The sequence below is a fragment of the Budorcas taxicolor genome, chromosome 18 (assembly GCF_023091745.1).
Source record: "Budorcas taxicolor isolate Tak-1 chromosome 18, Takin1.1, whole genome shotgun sequence".
Classification (NCBI taxonomy): Eukaryota; Metazoa; Chordata; class Mammalia; order Artiodactyla; family Bovidae; genus Budorcas; species Budorcas taxicolor.
Genome location: NC_068927.1, coordinates 18495540 through 18523121, shown reverse-complemented (window position 1 = coordinate 18523121; position 27582 = coordinate 18495540). Strand labels below are relative to the sequence as shown.

The 27582-nt window shown below is 41.5% G+C and overlaps 2 protein-coding genes across 4 annotated transcripts; one reads left to right on the top strand and one right to left on the bottom strand.

Moving 5' to 3' along the window:
• LOC128063446 (translation initiation factor IF-2-like) lies at positions 1-888 on the bottom strand. Its single transcript, XM_052656208.1, has one exon. The coding sequence runs from the start codon at positions 886-888 to the stop codon at positions 1-3; it is 888 nt and encodes a 295-aa protein (XP_052512168.1).
• SIAH1 (siah E3 ubiquitin protein ligase 1) lies at positions 249-27582 on the top strand. Of its 3 annotated transcripts, none has more exons than XM_052655513.1 (2): positions 249-434; positions 25599-27582. In XM_052655513.1, the coding sequence occupies exon 2, from the start codon at positions 25601-25603 to the stop codon at positions 26447-26449; it is 849 nt and encodes a 282-aa protein (XP_052511473.1). In that variant the 5' UTR covers positions 249-434; positions 25599-25600; the 3' UTR covers positions 26450-27582. The 3 variants fall into 3 exon arrangements, with proteins under 3 accessions (XP_052511473.1, XP_052511472.1, XP_052511474.1); XM_052655512.1 differs by lacking the exon at positions 249-434 and adding an exon at positions 22746-23144; XM_052655514.1 differs by lacking the exon at positions 249-434 and adding an exon at positions 23856-23890.

The window sequence follows — 27582 nt, the reverse complement described above, 5'->3', positions numbered from 1 at the left end:
TCAGTCACAGCAACTGTGCCCGCAGAACCCGGCCGCCAACCGCCACCCTCGAAACCCAGCACCTCGACCCGCGAAAGTCGCCGCCGGCCGCGCGAGCGCCTCTGCGCCTGCGCGCTTGTGGAAGCCCCGCCCCCTCCGGGCCGCCGGCGCGCGGGGCCGCGCCTCCTCATGGCGGCCGCCGCAGTGTGTGGTATTTAGCGGGAGCGCGCGGCGGGCTCGAGGACGCGCGAAACGGCGGCGGCGGCGGCGGCCAGGGGGGAGCCGGGGCGGCCGTTGCGGGGCGCACTCTCGAGCGGCAGCGGCGGCCCAGAGTGTCCCGTCGGTGTTGGCACGAGGAGGAGGCGGTGGCGCTGCCCGCGGTGGCGGGGGTTGACGGCGGCGACAGAGCGCGTTTGAGCCAGGACCGGGGTCCGAGGCGCGCTCTCCGCCCACAGGTAAGTGGGGCCCGGCCTGGAGGGAGGAGCCGGCCGCGAGGGGCTCCGCGGGAGGAGGACTTCCAGGCCCGGTCATGGCGGCGGGCGGGAAGGTCGGCCGGGCCGGGTCGCGCCGCCCGGGAGGGGGTGCGGGCAGCCCCCAGACCTGGGCGCCTTTGTCTCGGCCCGAGCCCGGCCGCCCGGCCGAGCGCCGCCCCCCGCCCCTCCCCTCCCCTGCCCGGCCCTGCCCGCGGAGGCGAGCCGGCTCGCCCCCGCCCCCGGCTCCCGGGGCCCGGCAGGCCCGCGCCGGGGGTCGGCCCCTCGCGGCCGGGCGAGGGCGGGGAAGGGCCTCCTCGCCGACCGGCCCGGCCCCCGCGCGCCTGGGAGGCGGGCCTGGCCGGGGGAGGCGCCCGGCGCTCCCGGCGCCCGGGTGCCGGCCTTTGTTGTGAAGGGTCCCGGGGTTTGCGGCCAACATGGCGGAGGTCAGCTGAGTGCGGGCAGTGGCCGGCCCGTCCCTCCGGCCCCTCCCCGCACCGGCCCGGGGGCAGGACGGGGCGACTCAGCCGTCCTTGGCCTCCCCGGCCTGCCCCCGACCCCGGGAGCTGTCGTCCCCGATTGCGCTGCGTTCTTTCCCGCTCCGGCCTGCGCTTTCATTGTGCGGTGGGAAGAATGCAGCCTCCTCCCTTGTTTATGTCGTTAGAGAGGAGATCGCGTGAACGATTTTTTATTGTAAACGTTGGTTTTCCTAGGCTTCGTTTGTCGGGTAGTTTGGGGGCCTTTCTGGACGCTCCCAGATTTATTATTTAGGAATGTGGATAATCTGGGCCACAGTGTTGCGTAGGTTTTTCTTTTCCCGTTCCTGGAAAGATTGAGAATTTGCTCTGACATCCAGAGAAGTCCAGTTTGTGTGTTCGGAAAATCAGATGGTGCAGCCGATTTGTCAAAGTCGTAGAAGCCGTGAGCACGGATATAGGGCAGGGATCGGACTGCCTGTTTTTAGCGGTTGAACATTTACCATTTCTTGATAAGGAGCTGTCAAGGGTAAATTGTTAACTCTTGCAGCAGTTGAACGTTGGGAGCGCGGACTCTGAAGTCAGACTACCTGCTTTGGTTCCAGTCCTGCCCCACCGGTTTGTGACCTTGGGCAAGATACTTAACCTCTCTGTGCCTCTTTTTCTTTAGTTGCAAAATAGGGGTAATAACAGTACCTACCTCGTAGGATTGTTGGAAGAATTGATGAGATAGTAGGTGAAGGGCTTAAGGCTTAGAGCAGTGGCAGGCCCATGATAAGTGCTCAGTAAATGTTTGCTGCCAAGGCTGTTAATAACTAGATTTATGAGATTATTTTGGCATGTTGGATATGTTGGAACTGCATAGGTTTTCTTTTAGTGCATTTTGTTAGTTCGTAAAAATGAAAACAAGAGGTTTAGATGATAAATGTCCAGGCTTTTGAAGATGATGGCGTTGGAAAATTTCTTTAGAAAGACATCTGGGTAAATCTTGTGTGATCTAGAATTTAATCAAATTCATGGGTCAGTTTGTTTTTGAGGTCTTAACTTAGAGAAGTGAAACAGTGAGTTTCTGAGTGTTACTTGTCTATGGTGTCACCATCTCATTTGGACATTACTGAAGAGCAGAGTGTAGTGTGGTGATAAATGTAATGGTCTGGTAGTTTTGTTTTGGGAGATACTGGCTTAAATTGTGGAGGAGAGGATTTTGGTTAGCTGTTAGAAGTTCATGACAAGTAGATTTTGACCTCAAGTGGACTGTACAAATTATGTAATTTTTTGTTCTGGGAATTAAAATATACAACAGACATTTGTGATCTGGAGTAATTAGTTGCAACCCTGAAGTTGGCTTTGCCAAAATAGTTTCTTTAACTCTGTTATAGAATTGCTTTGCATGACCCCTCTTGACACTGCAGCATAATTGAACATTTAATAATATTTTAAGCTGAAGTACAGTTTAAATGATGGATGAGGAACTTTTCAGGATAAATATTACTACAAGCTACAAATTCAGAAATTTAATTCAATTTAGTGTAATGTGTTCTAAGCTTTGGGAAATTTTTACAAAATTGTTGTAGAACAATATACTTTAATACCTATAATTTAAAAGAATGTTAGGCTACGATTAATTGAAGTTCCAAAGGAAACATCTAGCTATGGCAACAGTGACGTAATATGGAGAATAGGATTTTATTTTCAGCATATACAGTGTTTAGAAAACAGGTCTTACATAAGGAGGGTAAACAAAGTTCAGTAAATTTGCAGAGCAACAACTTTGTATTTTGAAGGAATTGATTTACTTGGTTTTTAGAGATTGAAGTTTTTCGTGGCTCAGATCTGTTTTACAGACTTCAGTTATAATTATGAAATGTCCCTATACGTCTTATAAAATGTTTTAAGTTTTGGTTATTTTTGCTCTAGACCTCACTACAAACAAAGTCAATATATGAAAACCTCAGACTTCCTACCCACCCCTAAAGAAAAACCTAGGTGTAAACTTTTCCTCTCTAAAAAAATCCTTAATGGTTTCTTTAAGAAAGATTTTTCTAATGCATTTTGAGTCATTTGGTTTTCCATGGCTAGTGTTACTAGAGTTTCTACTGCAAAAGGGCAGGGATTGTGGTCTTTGATTCCTATATCCTCAGTGGCTGACACTCAGTACAGACTTGTTTCATGACCTACTATTTCTATTAATATATTCTTATGACACTCAGATTTCTTTGCTTGTGAAATCTAGACCCATGTATTCTCTTGCTCATAGGTTTTTTTTTAATGACTTCTTTTTAGAACAGTTTTAGGTTCACAGAAGAACTGAACAAAAAGTTCAGAGATTTCCCATATACTCTGCCCCACTCATGCATAACTTCCTCCATTATCACCATCTTCCACTACAGTGATACATTTGTTACAATTGGTGTACCTACACCTTATCACTGAAAGGCTATGGTTTACATTATGGTTCACTCTTGGTGTTATGTTTTACAAGTTTTGACAAATGATATGTATCCACCGTTAATAGGATCACACAGAAATAGTTTCACTGCTCTAAAAATCCTGTGTGGTCTACCTCTTCATCCCTCCCTCTTCCTTAACCTCTGGCAAGCACTGATCTTTTTACTGTGTCCGGAGTTTTGTCCTTTACAGAGTGTTACATAATTGGAATCATACAGTATGTACCTCTTTCACATTGCTGCTACTGTTGCTGCTAAGTCGCTTCAGTCGTGTCCGACTCTGTGCGACCCCAGAGATGGCAGCCTACCAGGCTCTTCTGTCCCTGGGATTCTCCAGGCAAGAACACCGGAGTGGGTTGCCGTTTTCCTTCTCCAGTGCATGACTGCTAGTCATGTGCATTTAAATTTCCTTCATGTCTTTTTGTAGCTTGATAGCTTGGTTCTTTTTTAGCGCTGAGTATTATTCCATTGTCTGAGTGTACCAGTTTATGTATCTACACACCTACCAGAAGACATCTTAGTTGCTACCATGTCTTAGGAATTATAAATAAAACTGCTGTCAACATCTGTGTGCAGGTTTTTGTATGGACATAAATTTTAAACTCCTTTGGGTAAATAAATACCAGGGAGCATGATTTGCTGGATATGGTAAGAATATGTTTAGTTTCTTTCTTTCTTTGTCTATGCTGGGTCTTAGTTGCACCACGTGGAATCTTTTTAGTCACAGCATGGGAACTCTTAGTTGCAGCCTGTGGGATCTAATTCTCTGACCAGGGATCGAACTCAGGCCCCCTGCATTGGGAGCTCGGCATTTTAGCCACTGGAACACTAGGGAAGTCCCTGTTTAGTTTTGTAGTAAACTGCCAGACTGCCTTTCAAGTGGCTGTACCATTTTGCATTCCCACCAGCAATGAATGAGAGTTCCTGTTGAACCAAGTGCCTGCTAGCATTTGGTGTTTTCAGTGTCCTGGATTTTGCCATTCTAAAAGGTGTGTGGTAGTATCTTATTTTTGTTTTAAATTTGAGTCTCCCTGATGACAAATGATGTGGAGCACCTTTTCGTATGCTCCTTTACCATCTGTATATCTGATGAGGTGTCTGTTAAGGTCTTTTACCCATTTTTTTAATTGACATGTTCATTTTCTTGTTGAGTTTTAAGAGTTGGGCTTTATTTTGGTTAACAGTCCTTTATCAGATATGTCTTCTGCAAATGTTTTCTCCCAGTCTGTGGTTTATCTTCTCATTCCTTTAACCGTGTCTTTCCCTGCATGTCATTTTCCACTTTCACATACCAAGGTGCTCCCAATTTATGTATCCTAAACTAAAACCTTTGTTTCCAGCCGTCCAAGGCTCTCATCTTCTGTGTCAGTTAGTCATGCTGCTGCTGCTGCTGCTGCTGCTGCGTCGCTTCAGTCGTGTCCGACTCTGTGCGACCCCATAGATGGCAGCCCACCAGGCTCCCCGTCCCTGGGATTCTCCAGGCAAGAACACTGGAGTGGGTTGCCATTTCCTTCTCCAATGCATGAAAGTGAAAAGTGAAAGTGAAGTTGCTCAGTCGGGTCCGACTCTTAGCGGCCCCATGGACTGCAGCCTACCAGGCTCCTCCGTCCATGGGATTCTCCAGGCAGGAGTGCTGGAGTGGGGTGCCATCGCCTTCTCCGTCAGTTAGCTACAGAGCCCTGATTTTTCTGCTCTCAGGTTATTGCCAGAGATCTGGCGTTGCTTCTCTCCCTCGTTTTCACATGTGCATTCAGTCCTCTTCTACTTTCTAAATATCTATTTGCTTTTGGTCTCTGCCTCCTCCCTTCAGCTTTTCTTCTGCCATTTGAGGGAGCTTTCTAACATAGGTGACTTAAAGCCTTCAGTTTAAAGTCCCAAGTTCCTTGACATTATATAGACAGTAAGTCGACAGTTCCAACTGAAGCTAGCTTTTGTTACTTTCCTGCCACTTTCAACTACATACTTGCAAGGGCTTATGCACACCACACATTCTCTTCCAACTAAGCTCTGTAATCTCAGCTTGGACATCACTTAACTGATGTGCTCTTCCTGGATGCCCCACCTTGAATTGGATGTCATCTCTCCATGTTCCCATAGCACTTTCTGCCTGACCCTACTACAAGATATATTCCTCTGAACTGTGATTTTTCTCTTCTACTTTGCCTTCACAGATATAAACTGCAGTCTCTATGAGGACTTTGCCTTGATCACCCCTGTCTAGAGTTTATTACTGTTGCTGGCATGTAGTTGGTGCTCAGTAGATATTTATTGAATGGCTAATACCTTCACACTGTTTTATTTTATGCTCTTCTAGCCTTATCCTCCTGGAGAAGGCAGTGGCACCCCACTCCAATACTCTTGCCTGGAAAATCCCATGGACGGGGGAGCCTGGTAGGCTGCAGTCCATGGGGTCGCTAAGAGTCGGACACGACTGAGCGACTTCACTTTCACTTTTCACTTTTCACTTTCATGCATTGGAAAAGGAAATGTCAACCCACTCCAGTGTTCTTGCCTGGAGAATCCCAGGGACAGGGGAGCCTGGTGGGCTGCCATCTCTGGGGTCGCACAGAGTCGGACACGACTGAAGTGACTTAGCAGCAGCAGCAGCAGCAGCCTTATCCTCCAGCATTTCTTCTTTGCCATGCCTGATTAAACTGGATTCTTTTTTGCTTCTTGAACATTCTCCATACTTAAATGTATCTGTGCCTTTTTTCACGATTGTACTTAATCCCTCAGGTAATCTGTCTGTGCTCCTTGGGGCAGATGACTTAACTCTCCAAGCCTTAGTCTCCATTAGTAAGTGAGCATCTACTAAGCATATTGCTGCCCCTTGAGCCAGTGTCCTGCGGCTAGAGGCGGTGTCGCCAAGTGGTTAAGAGCCAGATCTGGGTGTGTGTCTAGCATCTGTTACTGGTTGTTTGTGACCTTAAGCTCTGCAGGAGCAGGGACAGTGCTTACTGTTGCATTTAATAACACATTACTTAACATAGAAAGTACTTAAATAATTAAAAAAATTAGTTGTTGAATAAGTTACTTAATTTTTCTATTACTACTTACATTCTGGTAAGGGAAGAAAGCAGAATTACAAATTGTGATACATACTATAAAGGAGGAAAGAGTAATGGTGGGAGGGAGTCTTGCTGTGAGAAATGGTGATATTGGCTGTTTAGTTGCTAAGTTGTGTCCAGCTCTTGCGACCCCATGGGTTGTAGTCCACCCGGCTCCTCTGTCCGTGGGATTCCAGGCAAGAATAGTGGAGTGGGTTGCCATTTCCTTCTCCAGGGGATTTCTCTGACCCAGGGATCGAATCTGTGTTTCCTGCATTGGCAGGCGGATTCTTTACCACTGAGCAACCTGGGAAGCCCTGCGTTGCTATTTAAGCTATGTTAAAAGGATAAGGGCTTCTTTGAAGGAGAGAAGGAGAATATGAGGTTGAAGGAGCAGCAGAAGTAAAGACCCTGAGGCAAAAGTGAACATGGACTGTTCTAGGAACTGAGAAAAGAGAGTGACACTAGATCAAATGGATGAGGGGGAGAGATGGGCGAGGGTCAGATCCTGCAGAGTCAAAGTAAGGAATGTGAATTTTAAGGGTACTGAGAAGCTATCAAAAGGTTTTAATTAAAGGAGTAACAATCTTCTTTTAAGATTGCTTTAGCTCTTTGGGGGGCTTCCCCAGTGGCTCAGGTGGTATAGAATCCGCCTGCCAATGCAGGAGCTGCAAGAGATGTGGGTTAGATCCCTGGGTCAGAAAGGTTCCCTGGAGATGGAAATGGCAACCCACTCCAGTATTCTTGCCTGGAAAATTCCATGGATAGAGTAGCCTACAGTCCATGCGGTCGCAAAGAGTCGGACACGACTGAGCACAAATGCCTAACTCTTTTAAGAATAGGCCATTTCTTTGACCAGGCTTCCCTGGTGGCTCAGTAAAGAAATCTGCCTGCTCTGCCAGAGACCTGGGTCCGATCCTTGGGTCGGGAAGATCCCCTGGAGAAGTAAGTGGCAACCCACTCCAGTATTCTTGCGTAGGAAATCCCATGGACAGAGGAGCCTGGTGGGCTGCAGTCCGTGGCGTTGCAAAGAGTTGGACATGACTGCACAACTAACATGTTTACTTAGATCAGAAAGCACAGTAGTTGATTATGACCTGGATTAAGGTGGTGGTGGCTGTGAATATGAAGAGAAGTGGATGGATTCGAGATGTATTTTGGGGACAGAATTAACAGGGCTTACTGATGGATTAGATATGAGGTGAGGGAAGGAAAAAATTAGGTGGTTTCTGGCTTGAGCAACTGTGAATCATAGTGCTGTTTACCAGGAATGAAAGAACCAGGAGGGGGTTTGCAGATAACAGTAAAACTCAAGAAACAGAAGGACAGCAAATAAACTTGAAGTTCTGATATGATGGATTTAAAGGTATCTATGAGACATCCAGAATGATCCATTGAGGTAGAGGAACATCACAGAAGCCAGATGGGAGATACTAGAGTATGTTCAGGTGTTAGGGAATGGTCCAGTAGAAAAAGAGTTGAATGCGGGAGAGAAGGGGAATAGAAGTGTGAAGTCTGAGGGGGCGAGAGGACACTGCCCAAAGGCCTGGGTCACTTCTTCCATTCTAAGAGGGGAGGAAGTGGCAAGTCTGCATTTGATGGCTTCTGCTGTATTTTCTAAAGGAGGTATGAGTGAAGCCATCAGTTGAGCGTTTATAGTTAGTGACTACCGTACTACAGCTGGTTGAAGGCATAGTAGAGAGAAGCTGAGCCGAGGCCGGGAGAGAAGATTCTGTCACCAGCTATGACACCTGATGCTTACTCTTCACAGGAAATTGTAGAATACCTGGAGTGTTACTTCTTTTCCCCTCAATGTAAACTTTTTTGAAGACATATAGGATAACTACATATAGAAATGTGCTCAAGATTTTAAGGATACAGATTAACGCATTTTGCACACTATTGTGACCAGCTCCCATGTATCCCATTACTTTTATTTTGATTTTTGTGGGGAGGGGGAGTAAGTCTTCCAGAACTCTAGGCTAAAAGATAACAGGTAATACAGTTCACTAGGGTTCAATTTATTCTCCAGGTTTGAACCACAGTGACCAGAATGATATTGGCAAAGATCTTTCAGGTTTGAGGTTGCCCAGTCGTGTTGAACTTACTTGTGGCTTTTGTTTTTGCTTATTTTGAAAAGCAGGGGAGTTGGGAGCATGTGAGAGTAGAAAAAGAAATAGAGGAAAAATCTTTGGAGAATGAATCTATATTTATAAAGCTGGTATTACCAGTGAGGAATATTTTCTTAGAAAATGAGAAGAATTTAATGCCAGTCTTGAATTTTATAGGAAGTATTGTACTTGTTGTTATTGTCATAATTGACAGGCTTAGCCTAGTAATGGTTGATACAGCAAAATTAAGTGTGTTGTACACTAACGTTTGTACTTCAGTTCTTGATTTGACTAAATGAAATAATCTAATTGTTAAAAACTTGCTTTTTCCTGCCTTTGTGTTTTACCTTTTAGCTCTTTTGAGCTCAGCTAAAGTTGAGTTGTGGTTTTTTTTGTTTTGTCAGGGTCCCTGATTTAGCTTTGTTGGGGACAGCTTTGGATATTTTGTTAATACAGATAGTTTCTGAGTTAATTTCTGCAGACATTCTTTTGATTTTGCTTGGAGAGGAGATCAGATAAATTTTGTCTTTTAGAATTAACTTTTAAAGTGCTAAGTTTAAGTTTTTTTATATAAACTAAAATATATGTACATGTATTTGAAATATGTAGGGTTTTAAAAATGTGAAGAGGCTGTTTTTAAAGTAATTTTTCCCTGTAAGTAAGTATTCATCTATTGGAGGCATTTTAAGAAAAAAAAGCAGTAGGCAAAATCAACTCTTGATCTCTTAATGTTTGTGTGAAATCACTAGCAGTTTGTTAGCAGAAAAGTGTGGGGACACAAAATAGGCACTAAATTTAAATTCCCAAAGTAATATATATGTTTTATGGAGCATTTGAGAAATACATATAGAAATGCAACCCCCACCTTCCTCATGATTATTCCTAATGTGGTAATTGAAAAGTGTAACCATTGTGGACATTTTGGTGTAGTTTCTAGTCTGTGTGTGTTACACATTCTTTTAAGATAGACATTTTAAAGTCAGTTTCTTTGCTCTGACTTAATCATTGTAGATACTTTCCCTTTAAATGATTACTACTTGTCAGTAACTATATGTGTTTGAGGGGCTTCCCTAAACTGCGTAATTCCAAATGCTGAAATTTGTGTTTATACTCTGTAGTCTATATATTCTTCCATCTTGATATTTTGTGTATGTATTTGTAGTTCAGTGGTCCCAACTCTAGTCTTTGTGATTTCTGGTTCTGAACTTGACCTCCTTTCCCCCATTTCTAGTTCCATACCATAAGTCTTTAAACCACATTTGGCAATTTGGATGCCCTGCTAGTTTTCTGTCCCAGTACATGGTATGTATGTACATGCGTACATATATAAAAAGACAGCTATTTCTTTTTTCTCTTCTAACATAAATGGGATTGTAGTATATTCTGTGGACTTTTTTTCCCTCTACCTGTTTAAACAATTTGATTCTTATATGTTAGTAGGTATGAGTCTGTTTATTTAAAAGAAAAAAAAGGCAGCATACTATTCTGTTGTATGGATCATCATTTAGTCACTTTCTTCATCTAGAGCACTTTTCAGTTTATTTGCTCTTAGAAATAGGGTTGCTGTAGGCGTCCGTATATATACACCTTTGCCAATGTGTAAGTCATAAGATAGACTCTTGAAAGAAAACTACTGGATCAGAGAGTATACAAACTGCCAAATATTCTTAGAAACCTTCATCGTGGACATTCCAACAGTGTAGGGAAAGTATGTTTCTGCAGATCTTAGCCAATACTTGGAATCAAATCTTTGAAAACAAATTTATATTTGTAATGTCTTAAGTAATGCATGCAGTTTGTGACAATTCATATCAAGTTTTTGAACTTCTTTTAGTCTAGAGTTTCACATGCAAAATAATCCAAAATGAAATATTCCACTAGGCTTATTTTTTTTTTAAAGAACAACTACCTGCCATATTCCTCTCCAGATGTCTTTTTCCAGAGGCAACTACTTTAACCTCTTTGAAGTGATTATATTTTATTTACCTTCATTGTCTCTAGATTACATGCTTATGTTGTTACTTCAGGATTTCAGTTTTAGGCCTTATTCCTGTTGTGTTTCTAACTGCCTTTCCTGCCCCTGTCACATGTACAGACCTTACCATTCCTATACTCTCCTAATTTAGTAACAGCGTAATTTTGTGTTTGCATTATTACGACTGTAAAAGTTACAATTTGAGCCATATAGTAAATGGTTACTTTTTCTTGGACCTGTTTGTATAATTTTCCTTGTAGTTAATACTTGTCCTTTCTGCTCTGTTTTCTCTGTATTTAATCATTTTCTTGTGGATTTTAACAAGTATTGCTCTATTACATCTAGCTTTGGATAACCCATTCCAGTACTCTTGCCTGGAAAATCCCATGGATGGAGGAGCCTGGTGGGCTGCAGTCCATGGGGTCGCTAAGAGTTGGGCACGACTGATCGACTTCACTTTCACTTTTCACGTTCATGCATTGGAGAAGGAAATGGCAACCCATTCCAGTGTTCTTGCCTGGAGAATCCCAGGGATGGAGGAGCCTGGTGGGCTGCCGTCTATGGGGTCGCACAGAGTCGGACACGACTGAAACGACTTAGCAGCAGCAGCTCAGAAGTCCAAAGCTCTTCTGCTTTCTAATTTATTTATTCAGCTAACATATTTATTGAGCCTACACTATGTGTCAGGCACTGTGGAAGTGTTTGGGACACATCATTGAACCAGACAAATTCCCATTTTCCAGGTGGTGGAGGAGGGGTTACAACAACAACCATATTGCCAACAACCATAACAAATAAGTAAATTGTATAGCCTGATAGATGGTAGTACATTTTATGGACAACAATAGAGTAAAAATGGAGGAGGTGGAAGGAAGAGGAGGAGAGGCAAAGATTGACAACAGTGAATGAGCAAGGATTAGGAGAAGGGGTCAGTGGGCAGAGTGTGGTCACTGTTTTATTTAAATAGAGGAGACTGGATAGCCCTCGTTGAGAAGGAGGTATACAAGCAAAGATTAGGAGGTGAGAGTCCTGTGGATATCTCGGAGAAAAGTATTTTAAGGCAGAGACCCAAAGGAGCAACCTACGCTCAGGGAACAAGGATGCCAGTCAGCCAGTGAGGAAGGAAGAGGTGGGAAATGAAGTCAGACAGTAATGGGGACATGTCAGCATTGTGAAGGGTCTTGTAGACTGTTGTAGGATTTATCTTTTACCTGGATATGGGAGATTTTAATAGATTTTTTTTTTCTTATTGCTGTGCTCTGAATTGGTGGGTGGGGTGGGAGACAGGATGGAAGCAGGATGACTGGGTAGAAGGGTACTGCAGTAATCCAGTTGAAAGATAATGGTAGAGTAGTAGTAGAGGTGGTGAGGAGAGGTTGGCTTCTGGATTCGTTTCTCAGGGAGGTACAAGATTTCCTGGTGGTTACACATGTGATATGCAGAGAAGAATCAAGGATGACTTCAGACTTTTGGAATGAGTATCTGGAAGGATGAAGTTTCCATGAAGTGAGAGGAAGGCTATTGGTTGAGTATTCTGGGAGAAGATAAGGAGTTCAGTTTTGACCACCCTCCTGTGGAAATGTCTGGAGCTTCCCTGGTGGCTCAGATGGTAAAGAATCCACCTGGAATGCAGGAGACCCAGGTTCAGTCCCTGGGTTAGAAAGATCCCCTGCAGGAGGGAATGGCAACCCACTCCAGTATTCTTGCCTGGAGAATCCCATGAACTGAGGAGCCTGGCAGGCTACAGTCTGTGCGGTTGCAAAGAGTTGGACATGACCGAGTGGCTATGCACACAAGCCGTGGGAATGTCTAGGAGACAGCTGGGTGTACACATCCGTAGTTTAAGACAAATCTGGGAGGGTTTTTTTTGTTTTCTAATCTGGACATAAAAATGTTGAGGTCCATGACAGTATCAGTGAAATTTTAAAAACACAGAGTGAATGAGATTACCAAAGTGAAGAAAAGTGGACCATGGACAACTTCTAATATCAAGAGTTTGGGGAGAAGAGCAGGAATCAATAAAGGAAACTGAGGAATAGCTGGTGAGGCAGGAAAACCAAGAGTGTGTAGAGTCGGTGACAGTTCACACAGCAGGAGCCAGGGATCTGATCAGCTCTGTCTGATGTTGGTGACAGTTCAAAACTTGCAAATTAAATACAAACAAAACTGCAAAGCGAGGAAAATTCAGATTACACTAATTTATGAAAGTATCGAATGCTACCTGCAAAATTGAAGTCTTGAAACAACATGACTTACGGAATTGATTTACGCTGTAGGTTCTTCATGAGTTGAGCACACCAAAGTTATCCCATATGTGTGGTCACCACACGATGCATTTTCTTACTAGTGTATTAGTGCTTCGGTGAAAACCATGGCGTCATCTGGGCTTCACTTCACACAAATGCATCACTTATGTATTAGGTCCCCCTCTACTTTTCTCTTTAACTTCCTGTAACTAGAGTACTGTTAGTACCAACTTGTGACCAGTGTGACCATAACTGGACAGGAGCATTCAGTTACATGACTAACAGGTGGATTCAGATGATTGAGACTGTGCTAATGCTGTTTTTAAAATAACTAAACCCAAGAGAATAAAACAGAGAAGTTTTTGTAGAGAAATGTGGTACCTGCCCAGAGAATGGAATCTTAGTTTGATGAAATTCAGAGTCTAAGTTAATTCATGTGTTAATATCCTTATTCAAAGTATCTAAAATGATTTGGCTAGAGTTTGAGATGTGATGCTTCTGTGACCCCATGGACTGTAGCTCGCTGGGCTCCTCTGTCCCTCCTTGTCTCCAGGAAAGAATACTGGAGTGGGTAGCCATTCCCTTCTCCAGGGGATCTTCCTGACCTAGGGCTCAAACCCAGGTGTCCCACATTGCAGCAGATTCTTACCATCTGAGCCATCAGGAAAGCTTCTTTAACTACTTCAAAGGAGTGTAATTTAGTTTGAATAAGGCTCCATGAATTTTTTAATATGGCCTTTTCCCCTATATATTCCATTGTTCTATAAAGGTAGTAAAGAACTGTCCATCATATAATGTATTAAGACTCTTCAGTGTGACTTTTTATCTCATTTAATTTCTTTATCTCTCAAGCTGTGTGTTCTTTTCTGTTTAGCTTAGTATCACCAACGCTTTGTAGGTTACTGCTAGTGTTGATCTGCTTTAAAATTTTTGTTCTCTGTTTATTTACCTACCATTACTTGTCAAGAAGAAAGCGAAGGTGGATGGGTTGTATGTTAAAGTGTAAAACTGGGTACAAGATACAGGGAAGAATTTTGAAAACATAGTTTAACATCAAGATGGAGCAAAAGAACAAAGATCTACTGGAATGTGTGACAGTTTTACATCCTGAGAGAATATAAAGCCCAATCAGATTAGTAAACAGTTGTATTCAGACTTACGTAACTAAATGATGAGAGTTTGGTTGCTTTTATCTAGACACTGTGAGTCTTGGTGATATTGTAGAAGTGATTGTGTGTAATTATGACTGGTATGGTTTCGATAATTTCTAGTGAGTTCCCCAGAATTCTCTTTAGTGATATGTGGTGTAACTTAAAAAGGTTGAGAGCCTGTTTAATCTCTTCCTGCTTCTTTTATTCTTGCTGTGCAGCATGTGGAATCTTAGTTCAGTCTTAGTATCCTGACCAGGGTCTGGCCCGAGATCCTTGTGGTGGAAGCTGGGAGTCTTAACCACTGGACTGCCAGAGAAGTACCCTGCTTCTTTTTCTCTTATTTTTCTCTTCTCTTCTTGATTGTTTGGTTTGATTTAATGTCTAATGGCTTAATGACTGTTAGGTTATTCCACTTTAATACAAAAAATTCAAAAACAACTACTTGCTATGACTACAGGTGTAATTTAAAGAATTTAGGGATTTTTTTTTGGTCAGTTTTTATGAATATTGAAGATTAGGTGGATGTGAAGTTGTAATATTCTGTGTAAAAGTGAGAAGATTATACATACTTTTCTTGGGTTATTTGAAAGAAAATAAGATTCAGGGACAAAGCAGACGGTCTGGCTCTGTTCTTATTACTGCTTAATTTTTCTGATCTTCAGTTTGCTCATCTGCAAAATGGAGATACAGCCTTTATTAGTGTAGACTGTATGAAGCTCCTGACATGATGCTTTACAGGTTGGTAGGTGGTCAGTTGGAAGTTTCTATCATAGCAGACTTTGTTGTCTTTATCACATTTCAGACACGGTCCCAGGCTGAGGTTATGAAAATGAATACAATAGGTGGAAACAACAGTTTTCAGTAAAATCTTGGGTAATCTGGGTCTTTTTAATTTGGTGATTTGTCACAAGTGTTGTTAGTAATATACCAAATGTTTCCATATGCTTGATGTTAGTTAATGTCCAAAAGTCTGTGTTTGTTTTTTTAATATTTTTAAAAATTTATTTGGCTGTGCTGGGTCTTAGTTGCAGCATGTGAGATCTTTGATCTTCATGCAGCGTGCGGGTCTTCCTTGCAACATGTGGTGTCTAGTTTGACGCAGAGCCCATTATTAATGGTTCACTCTTAGTGCTGTGGGCTTCCCTTATGACTCAATGGCAAAGAATCCACCTGGCAGTGCAGGAAACTCGAGTGCAGGCCCTGGGTTGGGAAGATCCCCTGGAGGAGGAAACGGCAACCCACTCCAGTATTCTTGCCTTGGAAATCCCATGGACAGAGGAGCCTGGTGGTCTGTCTAGTTCATGGAGTCACAAAAGAGTTGGACACGACTTAGTGGCTAAAGAAACAACTTAGTGCTATATGAGTTTTGACAAATGTAGCCACAGCTGTAGCATACAGGATCATTTCACTGCCCTCAAAATCCTTTGTGATCCGCCTGTCACCCCCTCTCACCCAGTCTCCGGCAAATACTGATTTTTTTACTGCCTCCATACCTTTGCCTTTTCCAGCATGTCATATAGTTGGAATCATACAACATGTAGCCTTTTCAGATTGGCTTTTTTCACTTAACAGTACATATTTAGGGTTCCTTCATATCTTTTTGTGGCTTGATAGCTCATTTTCTAAAATTTCTGAATTATATTCCATTGTATGAATGTACCACAGTTTATCTGTTCACTATAGAAAGACATCTTAGTTGCTGCCACATCTTGGGAATTTTGAATAAAGCTGCTATAAACATCTATGTGCAGGTTTTTGTGTGGACATAAGTTGTCAGCTCCTTCGGGTAAATTTTGTAGATCATGACTGCTGAATCTTACGGTATATTGTAGTTTCGAATAAACTGCTAAACTGCCTTCCAAGTGGCTGTCCACTTTTGCATTCCCACCAGCAATGAATGTTGCTCCACCTGCCCATCAGCATTTGGTGTTGTCAGTGTCCTGGATTTTGCCATTCTAAGAGGTGTGTGGTAGTATTTTATTTGTGTTTTAATTTGCATTTCCCTGATGACAAATGATGTGGAGCACCTTTTATATGCTGCTTTGCTCTCCGTATATCTGATGAGGTGTCTGTTACAGTCTTTTGCCCACTTTTTCCCCTGTTAATTCATTTTTGGCTGTGCTGGGTTTTCATTGCTTTGTGCGGGCCTTGTCTAGTTGGGCCGAGTGGTGGCTAGTCTTTGCATGGCCTTCTTACTGCGGTGGCTTCTTTCGTTGCGGAGCTTGGGCTCTAGGCCCAGGGGCTTCAGTGGTTGTGGCATGCCATTTAATTGGCGTATTCATTTTCTTGTTGAGTTCTGTGCAATATTTTGGATGACAGTCCTTTATCAGATATGTCTTTTGCAAACATTTTCTCCCAGTCTGTGGTTTGTCCTCTCATTCTCTTGATCATATCGCAGAGCAGACATTTTTACTTTTAAGTCCAGCTGATGAATCTTTCTGGGTTCATGCCTTTGATTTTTCTGAAAAGTCATTGCCAAACCCAAGGTCTTCCATATTTTCTCCTGTGTTATCTTCTAGGATTTTTATAGTTTTACGAGGCCTGTGATTCGAGTTAATTTGTGAAAGGTGTTAGATTTGTGTCTAGATTTCTTTTGTTTTGCCTGTGGATACCCAGCTCTTCCAACACCATTTGTTGAAGTCTTCTCTTTCCTTCATTGTGTTGTTGCCTTTTGCTCCTTTGTCAAAGATAAGCATGGTGTTGTTGTAAAATATGGTTATTTAAAGTAAATTGTAAGTCTCAGTTGTGAATTGAGATTCACAGTTGTGAATCTCTGTAAGGTTATATCAAGCAACAGATATATTTTACCGAGGAGTCATCAGGGATGAGTGAGCTCTGTTTATACACATGCTAATCCTTCACACTGTTGTACTCGATTTATTTGTTCGTTCAGAAATATTTGAGTACCTGGTCTGGACTGGGTACTGTCCTAGGTGCTGGAGATAGAAGAGAGAGCACAATAAACAAAGTCTGTTCTGATGAAGCTTATATTCTGCAGAGCTTCCGAACGAGAAGTTAATGGTCAGGGAAGCTGGGAGTTATTAAGACCCTTCGAGTGTCAAAGCTGTTTTTCATAATAATGAGACATGAAAGTAAAATGAGGGTCCCAGAGGCTTCATGACATATGGTGTCTTCACAGAGTGAAAGTGAAAGTGAAATCGCTCAGTGGTGTCTGAGTGTTTGTGACCCCATGGGCTTTACAGGCCATGGAATTCTCCAGGCCAGAATACTGGAGTGGGTAGCTGTTGCCTTCTCCAGGGATCTTCCCAACCCAGGGATTGATCCCAGGTCTCCTGCATTGCAGGTGGATTCTTTACCAGCTGAGCCTCAAGGGAAGCCCAAGAGCACTGGAGTGGGTAGCCTATCCCTTCTCCAGAGGATCTTCCCGACCCAGGAATCAAACCAGGGTCTCCTGCATTGCAACTGAGCAGATAGTAAAGATCCAACTTTTGTTTTTCTTACTGTATCATATTTAAAAGATTTGCAAAAAAACATAAAACATAGATGCTCTTCTCCCTATTATGGAAGATATTTTTCATAAACATTTAACATGTAGATTTTTACATGTTATATAAAAAATGTGATGGTAATTTTAACATATATTTAAAGTTCTTGACTTTCTAATATTGTAATAATTAATACATATAAACCACATTGACAAAATGCTCTTTTGGGATCCTCAATTTTTAAAAACTTTAAAACAGTAAAGACAAATGTTTTCTTATATGGCCAGATAGGCTTAAAGGGCTTTAGGAGTCATGAAAGTGAAAAGTGTTAGTCGCTCAATCGTGTCTCTTAGTGACCTCAAGGACTCTTTGTGACCGCAAAGTGTAGCCCGCCAGGCTCCTCTGTCCATGGGATTTTTCCAGGCAAGAATACTGGCGTGGGTTGCCATTTCTTTCTCCAGGGGATCTTCCTGACCCAGGGATTGAACCTGGGTCTCCCACATTGCAGGCAGACTCTTTACCGACTAAGCCACCAGGGAAAACCTTAGGAGTCATACATAGGGTCTTTTCATCTCCACCCTTGGAAACAGTCCTGGATGTAAGTGAATGTGCTTAACTATATTCCAGTAAAACTACTTACAAAAACAGGCAAGTGGCCTGCAGCTGTAGTTTGCCAATCACTGGTACAAAGGGTTCCTGAAACCAAAAATGTTTGAAAATTGCTGTTTTCAGCGAAAAGCTGGTATTGAGGAGGAGAGGGAAAAGGACAGAAGACAGACAATAAGTAGTAAGAAATTATTTAGCAAGTGAATTTCATATGGCAAGAGATAATATGAAGACAGTAAGAAGAGTGATCTGGCCTTTAGGAAAGGCCCCTCTAGGGTGCTGACTCTTACTCATCTCCCATCTTTTTTTTATTTACTCTTTCCTGGCTACATTAGGGATCCTTCTTGTGTTGGGAGGGAAAGCAAAAGATGGTTGAATCTTACTGAACTTAAATTCAGAAAAGGTTAATTTTTCAAGTTGAATTAGAAAATGTCCAAAGAATATTTGCTTTACAAGGATCTAGGAAATTATAACATTGCCCAGATTAGAACATTGACCTACTTTATATGACATTTAGCAAGTTCTGTGTCATTTTTCTCTTCTGAAAATGAGAGAGTTGTTTAAGATCTTTTCCAAGTCTAAAATTTTTTTATAATGTCTGTTGGCCTAGGATGCCATTTACCACCCCTTCTAAGTCTTCCTTAGTCACATAGCTCTTCAACTCCCTTTTTAAAAAAAAAAACAAAAACAAAAAACAACTAGCTCTGTGATCTGAAATTTATTTTGAAATCCATTTTCTTTTCTGTAACATGGGAGATAAATGCTTACCTTGGAAGCTCATTGAGGACAATACCTGGTACATACATCTGCTTGTTAATGAACGTCTGGGGGATCTGTTTTAGTGAGAATGGAAGAAAAGTCCCTTCTCTGCCTCCTTATTTATTTAGTTTGCTGACCCTGGAACTACTTAGGTTATAGCAGTGAGAACAAAACCACTAACCAACAGTGACGCTTCAATGAGGGACATGAAAATTAAACATGGAAACTTTAATAGAGAGGTTAAGGAAGTACAAGAGCAGTGCAATCTGAATTTATGTGGCCATTCCAACTTCAGGGAAAGGAAAGGGAAGCAGCTGTTCTTTCCATCATACTCTGCTCCCTTGTTGGAGGTTGAGGGTATCTATATAATTAAATGCTTTAGCATATCAGGAGATTGGTAACCTTAGCAAAACCAAATTTATGAATTAGAACTTGAGTTCTCTTGGAATGCAGTACAAAGCAAGGATAGGAATAATGAGAAAAAATATATTAAGACTTTTGAAGATAGATTCAGGAGAGTCATTATCAGCATTACGTGAAGAAAAGAACTGAGTAATGGTAAGAGTTAAAAAAGAACAATTAGAGGAAAGGTCCACAAAGGTGAAAGATTTGTCTTGAGATGGAAAATACTTGGCTGTTGGCTTGTGCTGATGACATATATCTAGATGTTCTGATGAAAATTTCTTCCAAAGATAAGAGTCCTAGAAGCCACCTGTTAGGGTAGAAAAGTTACTTGCAGAGGAACAAGAATAAAAGAGAGGTTAGATTTTTGATCTCTGTAGTTACTGATCAGAAGACAGCAGGATTTATGTAATTCTTAGGGGTAAATGGTATGACTGAAATTCTGAGCTTGTGCAGTTTATGCAAGAGCTTCAAATTGTTAAGATTGAGGTTTGACCTGCCTTGTTTTGGGAGATGTTTATGGTTTCATTTTTGAGGTTAATTTCATTTTGAGGTTAGATTCACTGTGAAATAAAAATAATAAGGAAAATAGTGAAGTAAAATTAGGATATGGAATCATGCTGTCCAGTGGGACTTTCTGCAGTGACGAGGATATGGTGATAACTTATTTTGCATTCCCATCAGCAGAGCTTAAGAGTTCCGTCTCTTAGATATCTCACAGGCATCTCATTTCTACTTTGCATTTCATCTCTTACCATAGTTTGGTATTTAGCATAGTGCCTAATGGGTTCTGGTTAAGTATTTTTGTTGTTGTTGTTGTTTACTAAGTATAGAAGCCTCAAATACAGTGATTTAGGGAGCAGAAAACAAATATGCTTCATACGTGTAAGTTATGGCTTGCATTTTCCTCTCCGTTTGCTGTCATCACCTTTGTTCAGGCTGAGGCTTTTACATCTTCTATCAGGTCTTTTGTCCTGGACTTCCCCCACTTCAGATCATTACTTTATTGGATATATAAATCTTATTTTGTAGCTACAACGTTTTCTGAATTACCTTCAAGAAAAGAGCTTTTAGGAAAATACTATGTACAATTTTTAAAAATTACCATTAGTAAGGTACAGTTCTGGAAACTAAAAATAGATTGCTTATTTTTTTCCCGCTTGGCATTATTGTGTTATAATGAAGTTTGATTTTTAACTTAGCGTTTTAAGCTGTTGAATTTTTAAGGAGACTTGCCATAGTTTTAATTTTGTGGTGGGCATCTTTGAGGGGGGTCATTATTTGCACATCATGGTAACATTTGTAAACTGCAAGAAAATGAAAAGCACAGCATTGTTGTGTATTCATTAAAATGCCCAGGCACAAGGTTACGATTAATCAGAGAAATTGTTCATTAGTTATTTATAATTTATAATAGGAAAAAAACGTTCCCACATGAAACTGAGACTAAAAGTTTGAATCTGTTTACTTCAGTGGTAAGTTTGTTAATGTGGCATAGCAATGGTTAAATGCTCTAAAGTTACTAAGGCTACTAAGGCAACATTAAAGGGTGATTCTAAAATGTTTTTATTTAAATTAAAGTCTATTTAAACTTTATACCGAATGGGGCCTGAGATGTAAGCTTTATTTTAGAAAGGGTAAGTAATAGTGGACTCTTGATAAATTTTGGAATTTTGCTTACTTTTGGATTCTGTGGGCTTGTCTTAGTGTAATGTAGTTTTTGTAAAAATTTATCTCATAAAACCAGTTTAAATAAATGTTCTACCTAGTCGAGAAATTCTACTATATTGTGCTAAAAATTAGTTAAAATGGTAGTTGCTCTTTGGTCGACATGTTTGATAACCTTATTAAAGCTAAAGGCATCTTGTAGAGTATACATCTGGAACCCACAAGTTCTAGGTCTCTAACTAATTGATGACTTTAGGAACCCACAAGTTCTAGGTCTCTGACTAATTGATGACTTTAGGTCAGACAAGTTAAAGTTAACTTTTGGAATTGTGTAAGTGAGCACTTACATATTTTGGAATTTGTGCCACCTATGATATGTATAACTTACCCATCTTCCTTAATCCACACAAAAGCCATGCAAGGCTAGAAATACTGTCCCAGTTTTACAGCTGAGCAGGTGGTGAAGGCTGAGTTTGAATTCGAGTGCAGATGACTCCAGACACTTCCATTGTTACTGTCCTGGCTCACTTACTCAGAGGTTTGTCCACAGATTAATGATTTTTAGATGGTGCTGTAAGGATCTGGGTATGGGTTCTTTGTATATAGGTTCTTTTTGTATAGGTTCTTTGGAAGTTTGGGAAAACATTTTTTTGCTTGAGAAATGTCATCCCTTTTACTTGTGTTTACACATTTGGACTCTGTCCTAAATCTGTCTGAAGTTTTTCTGCTCTAAAACATTTGAAGTCTCCTGGTCTAGAAACCTGAGACCTATCTAGAATGAATATGTATTAGAAAATTAAAACATAGATTATTGTAATTTATATTTTTCAGTGAACAGACTATTTTCAGTTATATTTCTATTCCTAATGATGTTTTCTGTAGCCTAATACCAAAATGACATTGAGGTGATTGAACACACTATTAATAGGGTGGGGAAGTGATCAAGAGTTAAAATTTTATGCTGAAAATGGCCAATTTAGAGCACAGGGTTCACACCCCACACCAGGTTTTGGTGTCTTTAAAGGCTGCACTAAGCATGATGTAATGACAGGTTAAACCTCTGAATGCCTGAGCTGACGCAATGCAGATTGGAGGCCCTGGACTTTATTGGGGCAAGGGTAATGCTTATTTAAAAACAAAACAAGCTACTCTGTTTAATGAGGCCGTTTAAGATGGTTTTCCTAGAGTGGGAAGAGAATAAAATCTAAAGTTGAAGGTTAAAGCAGGAGTTTAATATGGTTATGTGTGCTTACTACTCTCACTACAAAATCTTCTCGAAGGGAGAAGGAGTTTAAGGTGCAGACGGTGGTAAAAATGGAGAAGTGAGTTACAGTTGTGGAGATAAGGTAGTTAACGCCCGTTAAATAGTTATTGAGCGAAGTACGGAGAATGCTTTTACTTTGTAAAAATCTAGCGTCCGCAGGGTTAACTGGCAGAGTATAGTGCAGAGATGCTTGTCTGGTCGCGTATTTCCCATATATTCTGTGTAGACTTTTGGGTTGAAACCATGCAAAATTGCCCATATTCGACTGTTTGGGCCTACAGAAATGGAGTTCAGCCTTCTAGTAAGCTGATGGCTTTCGCAGTATCGCCGGGGAGTGAGGATCGGGGGGTTTTACGCCGGGTTTTACTCGGCTGGGTGCCTGGGTGGGAGTTGCACGCTCCTTGCCCAGGAGCCGCTTGGGAGCTGCCCCAGACGGAGTGGGGCGGAGCCTTAAGCCCCGCCCGCGCACGCCGCCCCGCCTCTCGCCATCCGCGGCAGCCGCCGCCCTGTGCAGAGAGAGCCTGCGGCCCCCTGGCACTGCGTTGGCGCAGGCTTTCCTCCTGCGGGCCGGATCCTGCAGTAGTAGCTTGAGCTGGCACCGAGAGCGCACGCAGTCGACCAGTGGCCTCTACGCACCCTTCTGCCCTGTTCTTCACCGAGCTGGCAGGAGCCTAGCCGATGAATTTGGGGAAGACAGACTTCCGAGACAGACGAAGGTTTAGGGCCCAGCAGAGGAGAGCTCAGCAATGGCTCCCATTTTTGGAGACGCAGGCGAATTTCAGCTCCTGGGGAGGTGTGGTCGACTCCTCTTGGAACAGGAGGGGGCATCAGTTCTCTTCTTCAGTAGCCAGTGCTTCTGAGGAGTGAATGGAGTGTATGGAGTAGGGCATGTGCCTTCTTTTGAAAACTAGACCCGGGACATGTTTAGTAACAGAAGATATCCAGGAGAGCCCTCTGTTGCAAGTTGTCTTTGCTTCTGGGGGAAAGGCTATGAGCTCTCTGACTTATGACCGGGAAGTCTCCCTTACCTTTTCTGTACTCCTGGAGAGGCGTCTTGCTCACTTGTTTACCAGCATCTGGGACAAGGAAGAGAAAAGGTACTGCTATTAAGAAACTGTGTTGCTTAAACTGTGGAACAGGAAAGTTGTTTTGAGCCTCTGAAACGGACCAGGGAATTGCTGCAACAAAATTGAGCAGGCAGTGATTTCTTTTGATCAGCTGTGCTTTTCTCAGTTTAAACCAAACTTCGAGTTATGTCATGACTGCTGCAGAGCTGTCCAGACACTTCAGTCCTTGGTTCCTACTGCACGGCTGCTGTGCTGTGTGTGGATTACTTTTCTGTGTAAGATGGACTGAGTTCCGCCTTCTGAACTTTGGGAAGTTTTAGCAGCTACTGTCCTCTAATACTTAAATTCACCAGCAATTGAAGCCATATTTTGCTTGTTTTCACACTTTGAATAGTAATTTTAAGTTGTGCTTTGTATGTTTGGGAAAATAATAATGTATATTGTAATGTGAGTCTGGACTATTGATAAATGTATAACTTTTTCTAGGTCACAAAATTAAACAGTAATATTTTTCTTGCTTAGTAGTTATATTATGTTGAATACAAACTGAGTTTAGTGACCAGCTGGTTTTGGTTTAGTGATTTGAAAGGAATCAGCTTAGATTTTGTGCCCAGGGAGTTACTTCCCAGTGATTATGTTGCTCTCTTAAATGAGCCGCATAAAATGGACCATGAAATAAGCATACATACCGGACACTTCGGCAGTGCTAAGCCATTGTTTTACTAGTGACCTAAAATAAAATGCATGGATCATCATATGCAGAAAAAATCTCAGAGGTAAACTGGATTTCATGAAAGTTCCTTTATAGTGTTTTGCTGGGCTGAACACTTTGGTTATACAGGGCTTCAGTGATGAGAGTTGATTCCTGTCTTAAATCTATGCGATGAGCCATGTTATGATAGAATCCTTGGGATACTTTTGTCTCCCCGTGAACTCTAGAATATTCCTTCAGTGACAGTGGAATTGACCTGTTTTGGGGTTTCCTGGGGGAGAGGGTTCACTCTCAATCCGCATTTAAGGTGTCTGTCCTTGAGTAATCTGCGAGTGTGTGCTTGTGCTCAGTCGATCAGTACCTGGGGTCTGACTCTTTGTGACTCCGTGGACTGTAGCCCACCAGGCTCCTTGGTTGATGGGAATTTCCCAGGTAAGAATACTGGAGTGAGTTGCCATTTCCTCCTCCAGGGGATCTTTCCGACCCAGGGATCGATACTGTGTCTTCTGCCTTGGCCGGACGCCCTATCTATGAGTAATAGAACCCAAATTGCATTTATGTGGTCTCATTGATAACCAGCATTATTTTTTCAACGTTAAATTCTAATAGAATAACAATTATAATTAAGGAAACATTAACTTTTAGGAGTTGTTAAATTTTGATTTTGTAGAGATATGGCTTGTGGTTATTGAGTATATACTCTTAGGACATTAATGGACTGATTTTTTGTCATCCCCAAGAAAGCAGTGTACTACATCCTGGGAAAAGGCGCTTATTTTATCTTTAATTCAGCTTGACAGGTTAGTTAATGTTGTTGATCATTTCTTCCAGATGGCATTTATTTCTTAAATAATGTTTAGTACTGTGCTGATGAATGCTTCAGCAACACTGGTGAACTCTATAATAGAATATAAGGAATTCTTTACCTGTTGACTCTGTCCCTCACCCCTAATGTTGTGTGAGTCTTTCTGATACTGTTTATTCCTTATCTTTTCCTGACTTTCCTTCCTCTTTGCAAATTATACCTGATTTGTATTGTAGAGTGGAAGTAGAACAGAATGATTTAGTTCTGAATACCAGACTCATACCTTTTAGAGGGTGGCCCTCTATTTCTCCTATATACTTCCTCACTTTGGAAGGGGGTCACAGATGGGTAGGAAATAAGATGAAGATCTAGCTGGGGTTAACATTCCATGGAGATGGATGATGGGATGGCAGGAGACCTTCCCTTCCCCAGATAGATCTCTTTAGCAGATAATATTCACCCTTAGAAAGAGTAATCCAAAGTCAGTACCCTGGTGATCCTTTGGATCATGTATAACTCACTGAGGCTGTCAACAGCTGACTTAAGAATGGGGAAGAAATAGAATGAGCAGGGCAGTTGAACACAGGCAGGGGAAATTCCAGTCAAAACTGATTTCATTGAACTTAAACTGTTTATACAGTGTTCCTTAGTTGTTTAGGATCCAGGTTTCTATTTTAGCATTTATTCCATGCAGTCCATTCAAGGATGATTTTTTAAACATTTTTTAGAAAAAGGGAATGTGCTCTGGAACATTGTGAAAACAGATTTTATCCAATGTACAATGCACATATTTTGTGTAATCTATGTTGTTTTAAACCCTGTTTGTTTTCCTTTATTTTGCTTACAGCAAATTTTGCACTAAACTTAAGTATTTTAGGCAAGTAAATGTTATTTATATAAAACATGTTATAGTTGCAGTTAATTTTCTCCTGCCTCCTTATACTTTTATTTGTGTTTTTTATTACAGAAATGAGCCGTCAGACTGCAACAGCATTACCTACCGGAACCTCAAAGTGTGCGCCGTCCCAGAGGGTGCCTGCCCTGACGGGCACAACTGCCTCCAACAATGACCTGGCGAGCCTCTTTGAGTGTCCAGTCTGCTTCGACTATGTGCTGCCACCTATTCTCCAGTGCCAGAGTGGCCATCTGGTTTGCAGCAACTGTCGCCCAAAGCTCACATGTTGTCCAACTTGCCGGGGCCCGTTGGGATCCATTCGCAACTTGGCTATGGAGAAAGTGGCCAATTCAGTACTTTTCCCTTGTAAATACGCCTCTTCTGGATGTGAAATAACTCTGCCACACACAGAAAAAGCAGACCACGAAGAGCTCTGTGAGTTTAGGCCTTATTCCTGTCCGTGCCCTGGTGCTTCCTGTAAATGGCAAGGCTCTCTGGATGCTGTCATGCCGCATCTGATGCATCAGCATAAGTCCATCACAACCCTGCAGGGAGAGGACATAGTTTTCCTTGCTACAGACATTAATCTTCCTGGTGCTGTTGACTGGGTGATGATGCAGTCCTGTTTTGGCTTTCACTTCATGTTGGTCTTGGAGAAACAGGAAAAATATGATGGTCACCAGCAGTTCTTTGCAATTGTACAGCTGATAGGAACACGCAAGCAAGCTGAAAATTTTGCTTATCGACTTGAGCTAAATGGTCATAGGCGCCGATTGACTTGGGAAGCCACTCCTCGGTCTATTCATGAGGGAATTGCAACAGCCATTATGAATAGTGACTGCCTAGTCTTTGACACCAGCATTGCACAGCTCTTTGCAGAAAATGGCAATTTAGGCATCAATGTAACTATTTCCATGTGTTGAAATGGCAATCAGACATTTTCTGGCCAGTGTTTAAAACCATTGCATTTGATTTCACAGAGAATAAGGCACCTGTCTGCCTACCAACCAAAAACTTGTGGTAGGTGGAAGCTAGACACATGAAGGTAAATAAAAGGAAAGGCTGTTAAATACAGGAAACAGTTGCATGTAATAACACTAATATATTTAAAAATAAGTCAACAGTAAACCACTGAAAAATAAATATATATATATATATACACCCAAGATGGGCATCTTTTGTATTAAGAAAGGAAGCATTGTAAAATAATTCTGAATTTGTGTTTGTTGTAGATTGAGTGTACCGTTGAAAAATACTGGGTTCTTGTTTTTTTGTGTGCCTGTGCGTGTGTGTGTGTGCGCGCGTGTGAGTGTGTTTGGATTTTCTTTTTTCTTTTAACTGACAAGCCATGTTGAGTGGTCTTGGACCACTGCTTTTCCCCTATGTGAGTCAATACATAGTGCTGCTGTGTGTGTATATTTTTTTTCTGTGTGTATTTGCTAATTTTTATTAATTCTAGTTTTTCATTAAATAAATTTGACTTTCTTTTCTGTAATTCAGGTTTTTCCTCACTTTTTTTTGTACCTTTTAAAGTTAGTGTCTTTTTGATATGCATAATTCTTGATGGTAAAATTTATACATGTGTTCGATACATATTTTCTTTTCCCCCATTAATCAGTTCATTAGAAATATTTTAAATTCAACTGTTTTGTGAAGATATGAGTTTCAGAAAGGAAAGATAACATCAGAAGAATTGTCAGAAACTAGTTAAAGCAGGAAAGATAACATCAGAAGAATTATCAGAAACTAGTTAAAGCAGCTCTAAAATGGTCTCCCTCTCTTCTCCAGTTGAGTCATACCTTCAGACTTATTCTTTGTAAGGTTAGGGAGTACTGATTTTTTTTTTTTAATACTGGGGAAAAAAAAATCAGGCTCCCCGTTCCCCCCACATATCTTGGACAAATCACATATGTTTAAAATTTGTTCTTGTGTTTATTGGTTTTGCAAAAGAAGGCATCGTCTCACACAGTATTTGTAATTAAAAGCAAATCATTTGTTTAAAAAGCAGTTTGCAAAAAAATGTTTTTGGTCTTTTATAATTCTCATTAAAAGAATA